General features: G+C 42.4%; 1 protein-coding gene and 1 long non-coding RNA gene across 3 annotated transcripts; one reads left to right on the forward strand and one right to left on the reverse strand.

Moving 5' to 3' along the window:
- The first annotated feature begins 2,844 nt into the window (after positions 1–2,844).
- Positions 2,845–14,044, forward strand: LOC103707636 (putative lipase ROG1). Of its 2 annotated transcripts, none has more exons than XM_039121515.1 (10): positions 2,845–3,448; positions 4,077–4,144; positions 5,122–5,192; positions 5,342–5,611; positions 6,150–6,310; positions 6,400–6,455; positions 6,582–6,634; positions 6,708–6,840; positions 9,211–9,308; positions 13,707–14,044. In XM_039121515.1, exons 1-10 carry the CDS (start codon positions 3,210–3,212, stop codon positions 13,905–13,907), a joined length of 1,350 nt encoding a protein of 449 aa, XP_038977443.1. In that variant the 5' UTR covers positions 2,845–3,209; the 3' UTR covers positions 13,908–14,044. The 2 variants fall into 2 exon arrangements, with proteins under 2 accessions (XP_038977443.1, XP_038977444.1); XM_039121516.1 differs by lacking the exon at positions 13,707–14,044 and adding an exon at positions 11,243–11,687 and having other exon boundaries at positions 2,865–3,448.
- Positions 11,753–13,290, reverse strand: LOC120107985. The gene is made up of 2 exons (XR_005509547.1): positions 12,866–13,290; positions 11,753–11,970 (listed from the first exon to the last, which is right to left on the reverse strand). It is a non-coding gene; the product is annotated as an uncharacterized LOC120107985 (long non-coding RNA).
- Positions 14,045–14,168: the final 124 nt, after the last annotated feature.

Here is a 14,168-nt window from a genome sequence, read left to right on the forward strand (position 1 = left end):
GGTCAGGGTAGGAGAACGAGCCGAGCTCGTTGGCTAACCTGAAAATAGATAAAATATTGAATTTATTTGAAGCCAAAGTGGCGTCCTGTACCTTTTGGAGATATTTTGATAGCTCTCGAGCTTCGAAGTCCCTCAGGACTTGGTTCAGCACCGGCCTTCTTTGGCTTGATTTTTTAGGTGTTTTGCGCTCGGGTTTCTGAGCTCGGTCTGCATGAGCTCGATGGGGGCTTCAGTGATGGCGACGCTCTGAAAGGGGAGCAATGTCGCGGGCGCCGTCCCAAGGACTTACGCCCGTAAGGAGGGAGTACATGCTGGTTTCTTGCTTGCTGCCGGAAGACAGAAGACTTGGAAGGATAATGGGATTTAATGGGGCTGTACCCTTTGTCATAGAGGCTTACAATCCCATTTTAAAGCTCCATAACTTTCCTTCTCCAGACCTCAGCTTTTATTTCTCTTTTCCCCCAACTCGTTGACGTGAGACTTGGACTACTACTTCTCACTGGTTGCCCCCACATACGTCGTTGCAGCGGGAGCCATGCCTGATTCGAGATGGCTCGGGAGTCAGGAGAAAGTTTCTTCCTCTGCTTAACATGATTCCGTGGAGGCGGCACAGGAGGGGCCTCCACTTGTTGCAGGCTTTGGGCTGCAAATAGCTAGCGCTTGGACTTGCTGCACAAGCGCATCGAAGTGCTCGAGTTGGACTTGTGGAACTTGATCTACCGAAGATCTTGATGGTGAATTTTGGACTGAGCGTTTGGGACTTGGAGCATGATACTCGAAGGGGAAACCCGCTTGTAGGGGGCTCCGGTTGAACTGGAGCCGGAGGAGGCGGTGCCGTTGGGATGCCCCTGGGTTGCAAGCTTTGGACAGCGGTAGCCAAGGCTTGCACTTGTTGCACCAGGGCATCAAACTGCTCCGGCCGAACTTGATGAACTGACTCAGCCGGAGGTGGTGAGTTTCGGACGGAGTGCTCAGGACTGGGTGGAGGACGTCGAGAGGCGTTGGAGGCCCCTTTGCTTCTTAGCTTCATGGCAGCGAACTCGGGCCCTTCCTCTAGCGCCAACTGTTGCTGGAAATTGGACCCGGGGGCCGTCACGAAGCCAGGGGAAGGAGGGGCTCCGCCGCAGGGACGGTGGATGACCGTGCGCCGGCTGGTGGCGTCCTCCTGGAGGGGTGCAAGTCCGCCGTAGGAGTGGTGGTCGATGGCGTGCCGGCGGGTGGCGTCCTCCTGGGGGGCGTAAGTCCTGCAAGAAAACCGGTGGCACACCATCTGTGATAATTGGGCACGATTTGGCCCATTAATGGCGTGGCGGAAAATAAAGCCGAGTCAGACCGGAACCAGGGAGTTGTCACGGTCGATCGGACCTGTTGGGGTGGTTGAACCGCCGGCCGTGGTGGGCCTGGGGTCCGTGGATGGTAAGTGCATTTATTACCGAGTGAACCGGCGGTCAGGGAGAGCCATACGCTTTGATGGTTCAGTGATCCGGAGATCGCCTTGAGCCGTGTTCATTAAATGACTGAATGCATCGGAGACTTGAGGGGGTCTCATGCATTAATGATAGGGTGTGCCGAATGCCTGCGGAGATCTTGTGCCTTAATGACTTGGGAATGGTGGCAGATTGAAGTGGAGTCATATATTTAGTTGTCAGATCCTTTGGAGGGTTGGGCGGAGATTGGATATTTGGCTAAGGCATGGGCTCGGCGGGGTTGCCTTTCTGGTCGGCGCTCTCTGGCCTCGGCTCTCTGTGCTCGGCTCTCTGGCCTCGGCTCTCTGTGCTCGGTCTTCTGTGCTCGGCCTTCTGTGCTCGGCCTGCTGTGCTCGGCTCGGCCTATGAGCTCGATCACTTGGATGAGCTCGAGAGCGGAAGAGCCCGATCACTTAGGATGAGCTCGAGAGCGGAAGAGCTCGATCACTTAGGATGAGCTCGAGAGCGGAAGAGCCCGATCACTTAGGATGAGCTCGAGAGCGGAAGAGCCCGATCACTTACGATGAGCTCGAGCTTGCTGATGGATTTGGGTGCTATAATTACATTTGTGGGGTGGTCCATTTTTCCACCAACAAGCTGAATTGTGTTTGAGCCTGATAGAGACTTGAATTCGAGCAATAATAAGATGTGAGTTGCTGCGTAAGTCCAGCAATTTCAAGTTTAATTCAGAGAATCTCACTTGAATTCAACTAGAAGAAATTGGTATGCCGGTAAATTGCAATCGAGTTTATGCTATAAAGCATAAAATGATGGACCGGGCAACCCCTTCGATTAGATTTGGATGCGCTGATGAAACAACACATAGATGAAACTGGTTGGTTAAAAATATTTAAATTATAGGTCTACACTTAACATGATTGGATTGTTATCATGCTGGATTTGGTCGACATTGAAGCACATCTAAGCTGCATTTGTTTGTTAAATATGTGACATGTGACCGAGTCATGTGCTATTGTGCTGGGATTTGGGACCAAGGAGGCAAGGACAAGGAATAGCCGAATAGGACCAATAGCTATAGGTTATACCAGCTTTACAGCGATGGAAGAACTTCTTTCGACTGCTCCTGGGGACCTAGCTGCAATGAGATTGGGACTTCTTTCCTGCGTCTTATCGTTTTGAAGGCTAAAGTAATTTTCTACAGGCCACAGGTCACAACGAAGTAGCTTTTGCTGTAGCTCTACGGACTGCAGGGAGCTTTTCTTTGGGTCGGAGCCTTAAATGACTGCCTCAATTGCCTAAAGGTTGAGCCGGCTCAGACCACAAGTTACGTCCAGGTGATATTCATAGCTTGGGAATTTGTTAAAATACACATACATCTCAACCTGGCTGCTGATACACGACGGTTTACGGTGGGCCTTATATTCACCTCGTCACGGACGGACGGTGGGGATCTAATTTTCATATTTGCGCGGCCGCATAGAAACGCCAAGACGATCGTTCGCATAATAAAACAGCAGGTAGTCAGCCAGGTGGAGAGGCCACCAGGAACAAGAGGGGAGGAGTTGGAGAAGTCGGATATTCCATGCGACCAGGAATAAGAGGCCACCAGGAATCTTCTATGCGACCGCCAAGTCCAGCTTTGAACGAAGAGGAAATGAGCCCCGGATAGAGAGAGAAAGAGAGCTGCGATGACATTTAGAATCTAGATGGAAGAACCACCGAGACTATAAAACCCTATTGCCCCACCTCGGCCGATCGATCCGACGAGATCGAAGTCTCGACATGGCTCCAGCGGCGGCGGCGGTGGCGGTGGCGGGGGAGGCGCGAGGAGGAGGAGAGGCCATGAATGGGGGAAAGCGGAGCAGAAGGAAGGGACGGAGACACTCGGCTTATCTCCGTCGGCTGAGTTGCTTCAAGCCCGCCGCCGATCTGCCGGCGGCGTGTGGCGGCGGAGACGACGTGGAAGGGGAGCGTCGGATCCCAACGCATCTGGTGGTGACGGTGAATGGCATCATCGGAAGGTGATTCGCTTGTTAGTTTTCTTAATTTTTCTCCTTCCCCTTTTTATGATAAATGAGATTGGATATCTATCGAGATCCGCTCTTTTTTATTCCTTTTTATCCCCATATATTAATATGGTCAGGGATCAGCTGGTCTTGCCATAAAATGAGACAGCGAGCAGTGCTGGCATGGCAAGGGAGTGGGCCCCGCCTGGAAGCACCGATGCCATGCTTTGGCAGTAGAAGATGGTGATGAGATAGCAAATAATGCGTAGTTGAAGGATTAAAAAATGTGTTATCCATGTCCAAGCTTAAGTATTATAAACTATTTATCAAGATATTATCAACTTACTGTGTTTGTAGACCCGAGCACGTCAATGGCACTGGCATTTACTCTAATTCAAACTCACCATCTAACAAAAATACAAAGCCTAATTCACCATGAAGAGGCTAGCTCATTCCTAATCGAATCCTTTAGCGGCAACGGCTGCTGGAATTTATATTTGTATTCCTTTTTTCTTTCTGTCAAATTTGATCAATTTTTGTGTTTTTATGGATTATTTTTGCTGTACAGAATGCTTTTTTAAGCAACTTGCATCTCTCAGTCTTTTCTTATTTGTGACACGATACTTCTCTTTTGTATTTGCAGTGCTGCAAATTGGAGATTTACTGCAAAACAGTTTGTGAAGAAATATCCCGAAGATGTTATCGTGCTTTGTGAGTTCCCTTATGCTTTAACATTGTTTTGTTTTTCCCCTTCTAAAATCTGATGAAAAAAGAGTGAAGCTAGATGTACTGCTGAAGGCTATATAATTCATTTGGCATGGGTTTTATTCTTCGACCATCCTAATCATATGGTTAAAAGACTTCAGAATTCAAGGCATTATGATCTTGCAGATTTCTATCGGATATTGATTGCTCAAGGACCTTGCACGGCCTGCCGAGCCTGTTGCAATTAAAATAAAAGCGACATAAGGTTGCTCTTGGAGTGTTTTACCAAAGATAATTGTCTTATATATGTGACTTATGGGATTAAAGACTTAGTTACGGTGAACCGAGGATGTATAAGTCTAAGCAGGAGATTCAACACCTGTTGTACTACCACAATAGACAATAGGATGTCTAGGAACATTACAATGAATGGCAGTTGATATAGAATCAAAATAAATGGCAGCAGAGCATGCGCTTGATGGGTAGTTAATTGCTGACGAAAAAAAAATAACCAGATCCAGCATGTACAGAATTGACATATACATGCCCATGCAGAGGAGAAAAATAAGGAGGTAGAAGTAGCAAAAGGCAGCTGCAGGAGAAAAAAGAATATATGGGTTAAGATAGTTGACAAGAACAGGCTACTACTGATCATTAGAAAGGAAGACCTTGGGCTTGTTTTATCTCAATACTCAAATGTCATAATTTTTAATTCGAACTAATCTAAGCTTAATGCTCACTCTCTGACAAAAGACAGTAGTGTCTTCTTTCAACTCTTGTCTAAGGTGAACTACTAGTAACTCCATTTCAAGAACTATCAAATGGGACATGTTCTCATCTCACCACACGTTCTGATTGCAAACAAGCCCCTAAAATTGACTGGAGAAATAAAGGCAGTCATAATTGTTATGATTATGCACTCCACTTTTTCTTTCCTTTTTTTCTTCAGGTCTGAGTGTGATTAGTTACCATGTATTTTGCAGGCAGTGAATGTAATTACTTAACCCTCACATTTGATGGTGTTGACGTAATGGGAGAAAGACTAGCAGAAGAGGTGTGCATGACTAGGTGTACCTCTTAATTTGTGTTTTTTCCCCCCTGTAAATTGGTGCAGCAAATAGATCAGTTTTCATTGTTACAATCGCTTTATTGATTATACCACAGTATCCCTGTAGACTTACATTGCCATGTTCATGAAATCAGGTCATATCGGCTGTTGCACGTAGACCGGAGCTTCAAAAAATCTCCTTTGTTGGGCATTCACTAGGTGGCTTGATTGCAAGATATGCAATTGGTATATTATACGGAAAAGATGTGCCAAGGAATCCTCCAGAGGAAAATGGTGGCTGTAAAACTTATACATCTGGAGCTCAATGCATGGAAGAAAAATTAAAAAGAAAAATTGCTGGACTGGAGCCAATGAATTTTATAACTTTTGCAACACCTCACCTCGGCTCAAGATTGCACAAACAGGTGACATCCAAGGCCGTGTAATCTTCATTTACTCTGGTTCTTTACGTCCTGGTTTGAAAACAACCTAATCTCTTTGTTGTAACTGCAATTTGCCAATGCTAAACTGATGTTTGCTTTCATGTCAGTTGGGAAATTTCTATATCCATTTAATTTTCCATCCCTCACTCTATGGATATCTTCTGTTCTTCATATTAGCTACTTCACTATTTTGCCTCTTCCTGTGCTTCCTTTTCTTACATCATTTCATCTGCTTAGCCTGTGTAATTGTTGATCTAATGTATTTAATTTTAGCAATAGTCATTAAGTTATTTCATTGCTAATAAATGATTTAAGCTGTAAATCTAATTGATTCCTCTGATGTGAAGTTTGGCATGATATCATTAAATAAATCAACCAGACTAAACCAACAATCACAATATGCAAAAGCATAATTGGCCTCAAGAACAAACAATCTTCATATCAGCTGTGTCGAGTTACTTCTGCTTGTTTGAATCTTCTAAGAAGAAAAATATGTGGGTTTCTGAAAATAACTTTGCAGATCCCAATACTCCGTGGCTCCTATGCGCTAGAAAAGATGGCATATCATATTTCATGGATTATTGGAAGAACAGGAAAGCATCTGTTCCTTAAAGACCGTGAAGAGGGAAAGCCTCCTCTTCTACTCCGGATGGTCAATGACTCTGGAGATCTCAAATTCATGTAAGGTTTCATTGATAGTTAATCTTTGTTATTAATGGCTTTGCATTAGGATCTTACCATATTATGACCAGTTTTGCTTGCTTCTGCAGGTCTGCTTTGCAATCTTTCAAGCGATGTGTTGCTTACTCAAATGCTTGTTATGACTGTATCCTATTTTGGTAACTAGTAGTGCAATATAGTATTGTAAGTTTGTGGCTACATTATATCAGTTTCGTCATTTAAAGAAGTTTTACAATCACTTACCTTAATAAAGCACTTTAACTCGATTCAGTTATTGTTGGCTGGAAGACATCTTCGATACGTCATCAAGATGAGCTTCCCAAGGTAAAGTTTTCAATATTTCTACTAGTTTGGATATAACAATTCATTTAATTGGGCTCTATTTTCCTTAATGCAGCGTGAAAGTTTCACAAAGAATGGCCAATATCCACACGTCGTCTATGTGGAGAAACCCAAAACTGCTATCGTGCAGCAGGAAGACTTTTCAGAGACAATGATTTCTCAACCAAAATCTGCAAGCGAGATGGAAGGTTTGTCTTAAATTTAATTACTGAATTTTGTGTTATTTTCTTCAATATAGCTGTCTGTTCATCTGAAGTTTTCAAGGTATTGTTTTGAAAAGAATTTTTATGTTTTATGCCTCCTTTCAGTTCTTGGATTTCTTTTATAGCATTGTCACCAGGAGGGCAGGACCCATTATTGTAGAAAAGTCCGGGTTTTAGCTGCTTTTATAAATTTACTTTATATTTGTTAAGTTGTAAAACCTCAAACATGTGCTAGAAAGAGATGGTGGAAACAGTTTTCTTAAAAACATCACTAAACAAATGCGCACAAGACTTTTGATTGTTATATGTACAATCATATGATAAATACTACCTCATGAATTTGGAGCATAATTGTTAAAAGAGAAAATTATTGAAACACCCCCTCAACTTAGGTTCTTCCTCATTGTCCTCTTTTCCTTTCCATCTAATAACGGCTGCAAGTCGGTTATGGTGGATGAGGATGGAGCTAGCCTCCTTGTCGAGCATGAGGATGGTGAGGTCGGTGAAGAGGATCCCCTTGATGTTGAAATCATGTGGAATTCTTCTTGGTAGATGAGAAAAGTGTCCAGGAACTTCCAGACCAAGGATAGGGAGAGGAGCTCCTCTCTACTGTCGGCCAAGGAAATGTGGAGGAAGAGGATTGCAATAATTCGATGATAGGTTGAAAGAATGCGACAGGTTCGAGCTCAATTGAACTACAGTAATGTCGTTGACTCTCAACACCCGATTGAGGAATTCAGAGGAGACTTCACTGATGCTACCGATGGCGAGCAAGAATTCTATGAAGTGGTCAGGAATTATCCACTCTTGGTCGGAGGACACTGGCTCGATCTTGTTTTGCTTCAAGAAGGGGAGCTAGGAGCCGGGGTCACTGAGGAAGATGGTGTGGACATTGGTGTTGAGTAGTCCTTGGCATAGATAGTGGAGAAGCACTGCAAGATAGAGCGGGTCGTCGATGCATCGAGACCGTGCAGTAGCACTGACCAGCAGAGCTGGCGGCATTCCAGCCGAGGGGAGCACAACATGGAGCCAGGAGAAGGTGAGGACGGTGGTTAGGAGCACCAACTGGGCATTCAGTTGGAGTAGCAGGATCGCAAGGTGGTTCTCTCTTAAGCTCAATGGCTATAGTGGTCGGAATGGAGGCGGAGGGACCCTCCAGGAGGTGTTTGATCATTGTTCGAGAGCTGGCTTTAATCATGGTGGTATTTCTTTGCTAAATACAGCAAAGATGGAAACTAGATGAACTTTGTGATGGCAAAAGAAAACACTGCAGGCAGTGATAGAGGTGAGATTAGCAAGTGCAGAATTAAGCAGTTGTATGATTACCACCCATGAGAGCAACACGCGTGCTGAAGGATCTGGTCTACGGGAGCATCACTTGGTGCATTCGCTCGGCTTTCATGGTGAGGGGGAGGAGGGTTCCTTTTTCCAATGTTCCTTGGATCATTGATGGAGATGGGCGATGGGATCTCATCTCAGGTCTCAACCAGCGAGAGGCGGTGGGAAAGGAGAGATAGGGCAGATTGGGAGAGGAGGGGTGTAGTTTGGGAGGAAACAAAGAAAAGGAGGAAGGAACTGAAGATGAGGTAATTATGTCTTTTTAGATGGCGTCTTATTGGTGTTGGATGCCAGGTAGGGCTCGGGGATCAGATTGAAATTTGTTTCAATTCGAGGCATACTGAGTGAAAATCCTAAGTTGAGAGGGTGTTCTGGTAACTTTTTTTGTTAAAATGCATGTGATGTAACTATCTCTGTCATTGTCTATTTTCTATGTAAATATCTTGTCATCATTGCATCCCTTTTACTCGGGGTTATATTAGGAGATAAAATGATGAATGTACTGGCTTAGGTATATGAGTACATGTATTTGTTTCTAAAAGCACGAAATATCCAAGAGAAATTTGAAGTTAGAAAAAAGTCGGTAAATTCTGAGATTAGGAAAGCAAAAGTTTAGCGCTTTGAATTAAAGTCAGAAAATAAGTTGTTTATGGTACAGCAGTCACACCTGGCATTGAAAATGAAAGAAAAAACAAGGACTTGTTAGTTGAAACTGTAAATACTAAATTTAGTTTAAATCTCAACATTTTATGATGATTTGTTCCGAGAATTTTAATTTGACAGGGAAGAAAAATGTGTAGGTAAGGATATGTAGATGTTTTAGCTTGCTTGAAAGTGTTCATTGTAATACACTGTTGTATTCTTTTGTTTCATTTAGTAATTGTATGTTGATGAGAGTGGGTCCCGAACAGTGAAGATGTTATAGGATATTTATGGTAGAACTTTGTGTGCTGCTTCTTCACTGCTTCCTTTCACGAACTGATTGTCTCAAGCATGTCTTGTTTCCTTTAACTGCAGAGGCAATGATCAAAGGTTTAACCACAGTTCCATGGGAAAGAGTAGATATCAGCTTCCAAAAAAGTGTACAAAAAATTTTTGCTCACTGTACTATTCAGGTATGTTACCTTCTCTTCGTGTTTGTGAAACATATCAACGATTGATTCCATTTCACTTATGTCAACTGTCTGCCATCATTTTCATCTAAAAAATGCATTTTATTTTAGATATATGTGACACAATTCATTCTCAAGTAAAGGAGATGACATAAATGGATAAGTATGTGAGAAAAAATTGTCAGTAGTCTGTCCGCCCTTTTCCCCTCTGCCAGACTACAAAGCCATTTAGTTAATTGTTAGGGGAGAAAATTTTGTCAGCTTGTCTAAAATTCTGTATGTGAGCTTGCATGTGTGCGATCTGTGTTGTAAGTCCTTGGTCTTGGAGTAGTTGTAGGGTACTCCTTGATCTTGCGAACAAATCTTGCCAAGTTACATCAATAGCTCTTTATAGGACAGTTGCAATTTCTCTTCGCATCCCAGGTTAAACTCAACAACAGGTGTGTCCAAGTTCTTGTCCAAATCTTGCTAAGTTACATCAATAACTCTTGTCAAGATCTTCTCAGTTCTGGACCTTGTTTCCCTGTTCTCCAAGTTGAGATCCCATATAAGATGGCGAATTGGCTTGAGATGCATATCTTGACAGCTAAGAGGGCTCTGTTCCTGCATTCACTTTTGGCAGCTACGGCATGCAGAACACAATTTGCTTAAGTATTTTCTGCATGATTCAACAATGTGGTCATTGCATCTCTGGGCTTTCTTCAGTTTTGATCCAACATCTAACTTGGTTTTTGTGCTCTTGCCTATTGGAATTGAAGTTTCTTTGGGCTCCATCCTTCAGTTCCAACTTTAATTTCTTGATTCACTTGATTATGAAAACTTGAGAGCATTTCTTCCTTGCAAGGTCATGTTTTCTGGTGATTTTTTGTCAAGAATGAAGAGCTTGGCTGATGATTCTTTTATTGTGGTGGTGAATACCTTGTATTTGTGTCCTTTGAGTTCTAATTTCTCACTCTTATATAAAGAATCTCTTGTATGTTTCATAAGGTTGTTCTTTTCTTTCTTTCACGGGCCATTTTTGGGTTCAGAATCTGACATATTTATGCCCTCAATTTAAACGATCAAATGCCTCTTAAATGCTATCATGAGCTAAATCTAAATTACTGAGAACACTGGTTTCTACCGATGATTAATCCTTCTATAAACTCGACTTTTTTCAAGTAAAATGGTGGAAATACCACCGCACATTTCATTGATATAATGAAATGGTGAAACGGGTTAGAGACCCCTGAACAAAGAAAGGCCAAAAGCCTCCCAAAAGAACCAACGGGTTACTCCATTTTAGCAACCTGGATCGGTTCCAGGAGGACCCTCGCAACTGCCAAATACAAAATAATAATACTCATCCTACATCAGTTCAACCCAAACTTTCTCTTTTCCCAGCTTTCTATCACTTGATGCTATCAGATTATCTCTTAATTTCCCTCCATTATTTTCCTTGTCTATTGAATGGGAATCCTAAGACCCTATTCTTTAAAGTATTTTTTCTTTTCTTTTCTGGATTTGAGCAGTGGATTTAAGCCAGCCTAACAATCTTTCTACTAAAACCTACTAGGCATCAAAATTTCTTGATAGTAAGTTCTGGGTCATTATTCTTCTTAAGTTCATATACTGTCAATTTATAAAGTTGTTTGTTATCAGAACTAAGGTTAGAGGAACATATTTTGTGATGTTTTAGCCATAGTTACACCGTACTCAGCGCAATACCTAAAGTTAAAAAAGCCTTAAAAGACTGGATACAAATGCCCCCTTGCCTACCCTGACCTCAAGGCCAAACTCAACTAGCTCCATAATCTTCATCGCATTGTGCTACATTATGTGAAGAATCACAATCTAGGTTTGGATATCTAAACTTGCCATTTCACGCATTATAACATATGTAATCATGGGGAAGTTATAGCTTCTTGGTCAATAAGCATTGTATTATTTTGGTGCAGGTAAATACATACTTCATAAATTCAGATGGTGCAGACGTGATCTTTCACATGATCGACAATTTTCTTTTATAATGAACAGTCTCAGCTTTTTCTAATCTACAAAGATGTAGTCTCTCCAATTTCCTAAATTAAGTTGAAGGGAGAAAAATGATTCATGTAGCCGATTCCAACTAGTTTAGCATTAAGGCTTAGTTGAGTCGAGTTGTAGTTTCTCCAATATGAGATGGTCATCCATGTATTTATGTCTAAGCTTTTGCAACTAGATTTAAGAAGTTCTTGGGAAAACATTTTTGAGTATGGTGTCAAAACAGGCCATGTATAAGTCTCTTAAAGGATTGCATCCTGGTCTAGGGAAGGAAGGGAATGTAGTGAATTGTCCCAAAGGTACATGCTTAGGAGGCCTCGAATACCTGCACAATTAATGCAAATTATAAAAGTTTATAGACTTCCTCTAATTTTGTTTTTGTTTTTGTTTTTTTTGGTGCAAGTAAGGGCTTAAAGCTAACAAGCTAACAATAACGTCAGGATACAATAGGAATCAGAATAAGGATTTCAGAAATACGAAAACCTCACCATACATACTAGCTATATTATAGTAAGAAGAGGATAAAAATAACACATCTGGCTCCTGTTGAAAGTATCAGGATGTGCCAATCACCACTGAACCTGAAGTTGAAACAGCTTCCATCTCTGAAACGCTACTCCTGTTGCATCAGTCTGCAAAATACCTGTAAATTCCAGCATCAGATTATCAGCAACATGAAGATGAATTTCACCCAGCCTTGCCCTGTTAACTACAAAATCTGCAGCATAATTAGCTTGGCGATAAATGTGTTTGACAACAAAAACTTACTGACATTCTTTTCCATGCGATAAATGTGTTTCAATGCCGGGCAAAGTCATGGGGTGAAAGGCTGCCCCATAGATGCAACACAGAGCAGTCCATCATGTCCCGGCATATGGACAGCTGATAATAGCATGTTTACAGTCTTCCACTTCTGAGTCACAACATCACTTGTCTGATTTTGTTCTGCAATAATAGCCCGTCTATACAGCAGCACTTTGCTGGGTGGTCGCCTCCATGAGAGTAGCCACCAAAAGGTTTTTTCTCTCATTGGGGCTTTAAGTCTCCATATCCAAGCAAAGGACTGTTGTACTAATACATCAGAAGAAAAAAAAGATCTAAATTCTGATAGCTATTTTTGAGTTCTATTTGACGTCCTGTAATTTTGTTGGAAATGTACAGCAAGTCTCAAGCTTTGTATTATCCAGCCCGTTTTTATATTTGTGTATTCATTATATGTCAATTTCTCAGTATATTATTATATGGAGTGAGCAAAAGGATGCTGCTGTGTGTGTGTGTGCATGCTTCTCTACTCTCATTCCTCTCCCAACTCCAAGTTGATTAATGGAATTATTTTCGAACTCTGCAACTCCTTTTGTAGGCAACACTCAATGCACCAATCATTAGCACTCTGTATTAGTAGAAACTTTTTCTTGGAGAACTGTGGGAAGGACCACCACATAAACATGAAATTGGTAGGAGGACAGTAATAGGCATCAAAAAAGAAGGAAGAAAACAGAAGAGAATAGAGAAGAGAGGAAAAGGGCAGGGAAGCACACCTGAGACAACATATACAATGCTGGATTTCAATCGACTTTTGACACAGCTGTTGTATAGAGGTGTTGGACGACTGCTCCTTTGCATTCTTTCCTTGGATCCTCCCCATCGGCCATCAAAATTGCCATCACCAAACCACCTCATCGTCGTTTGGTGGCTCAAGGTTGCGTGTTTTGTTCTAGTTGCGACTACCATCTGGTACTCGTGGCACAAACTTAACATGCATCATGACGCGTGTACCGATCAGGATATTATTAATTGATGGCTGTTATCATATCAAGTTTCGACATGATGTGGCATGTTCGATGTTCTCGGAGTATTTGATTAGTAAACGTGTCCGTGTTTCATCAACCAATGAAACATCTTAACGTGAGCGCGACGTGCTTGACTCGCTCAACATTGTCTTAAATCTAAAGCAGAAATGGTGTGGTGGTATACCGGTACCAGTACCGAACCCACAAACATCTAACGGTCTGATACTCGGAGCTCACAGAGCCTTACTACTCCCCACTCATTATTAATTGATGGCGTTGCGTGTTCCAGCATTTAAAGGAGCACTGCCACCTTTCCTTTCCCAGTGGCAGTTTCCCTTCCAAGAGAACCTAACCCAAGATAACAGCCACACAGACATGACACGCAGAGAGAGAGGAGAGCAACTATAATCTAAAGTTATTTTTGTGGATAGCCATCATTTATTGAGGAAAGTATGATGGCTATTTTTACATGATATGGAGTTTCTAACGACGGCATACTTACTGCTTCAGATTTGTAGAATAGAACGTAATAATTTTTGGATTTCCATCAAGTCATTAACTTCTCAACGTTACATCAATCCTCTCATAGGTACACAACACCCACAAGTCTGATAGTGACTCCACCAGGCAACAAGTTCAATGTCAGGAGCCGTGGTGTAAGCACGGACTCCTGTATGCCTTCTTTCTTCTGAAGAACAGAAGATGCTGGCGTGTTGAAATGGGACTGCTCAAGAAAAGAAACGGGGCTGCCCCAAGCAAACACCCTCTACGTACTCAAGAAAATATATAAGAATGGCAGGATATTAACAGTAGAGATGAAAAAGGGTTATCGCGCAGCTGTTATCTCAGTGTCGGTTTGTGGAAAGAATCCCCCGCAGCTGAACCCTCTACGTCTATTGGCCCGTCTGTCACTCACTCGCTCTGTCTCTCTGACAACAGGTGTTCTCTCTCTCTCTCTCTCTCTCTCTCTCCACAACTTTCTTCTGATAACATAACATGGATAGATTCATTTGAGCTCCTGCTGCTCATTTCCGCTAATATTTTAGTGCTT

Source organism: Phoenix dactylifera, unplaced genomic scaffold, assembly GCF_009389715.1.
Source record: "Phoenix dactylifera cultivar Barhee BC4 unplaced genomic scaffold, palm_55x_up_171113_PBpolish2nd_filt_p 001105F, whole genome shotgun sequence".
Taxonomy (NCBI): Eukaryota; Viridiplantae; Streptophyta; class Magnoliopsida; order Arecales; family Arecaceae; genus Phoenix; species Phoenix dactylifera.

Coding starts and splice junctions, on each gene's coding strand:
- LOC103707636 (XM_039121515.1), top strand. CDS start 3,210: ATGGCTCCAGCGGCGGCGGCGGTGGCGGTGGCGGGGGAGGCGCGAGGA. Junction 4,145..5,121: donor CGAAGATGTTATCGTGCTTT/GTGAGTTCCCTT, acceptor TGTATTTTGCAG/GCAGTGAATGTAATTACTTA. Junction 5,612..6,149: donor GCTCAAGATTGCACAAACAG/GTGACATCCAAG, acceptor ATAACTTTGCAG/ATCCCAATACTCCGTGGCTC.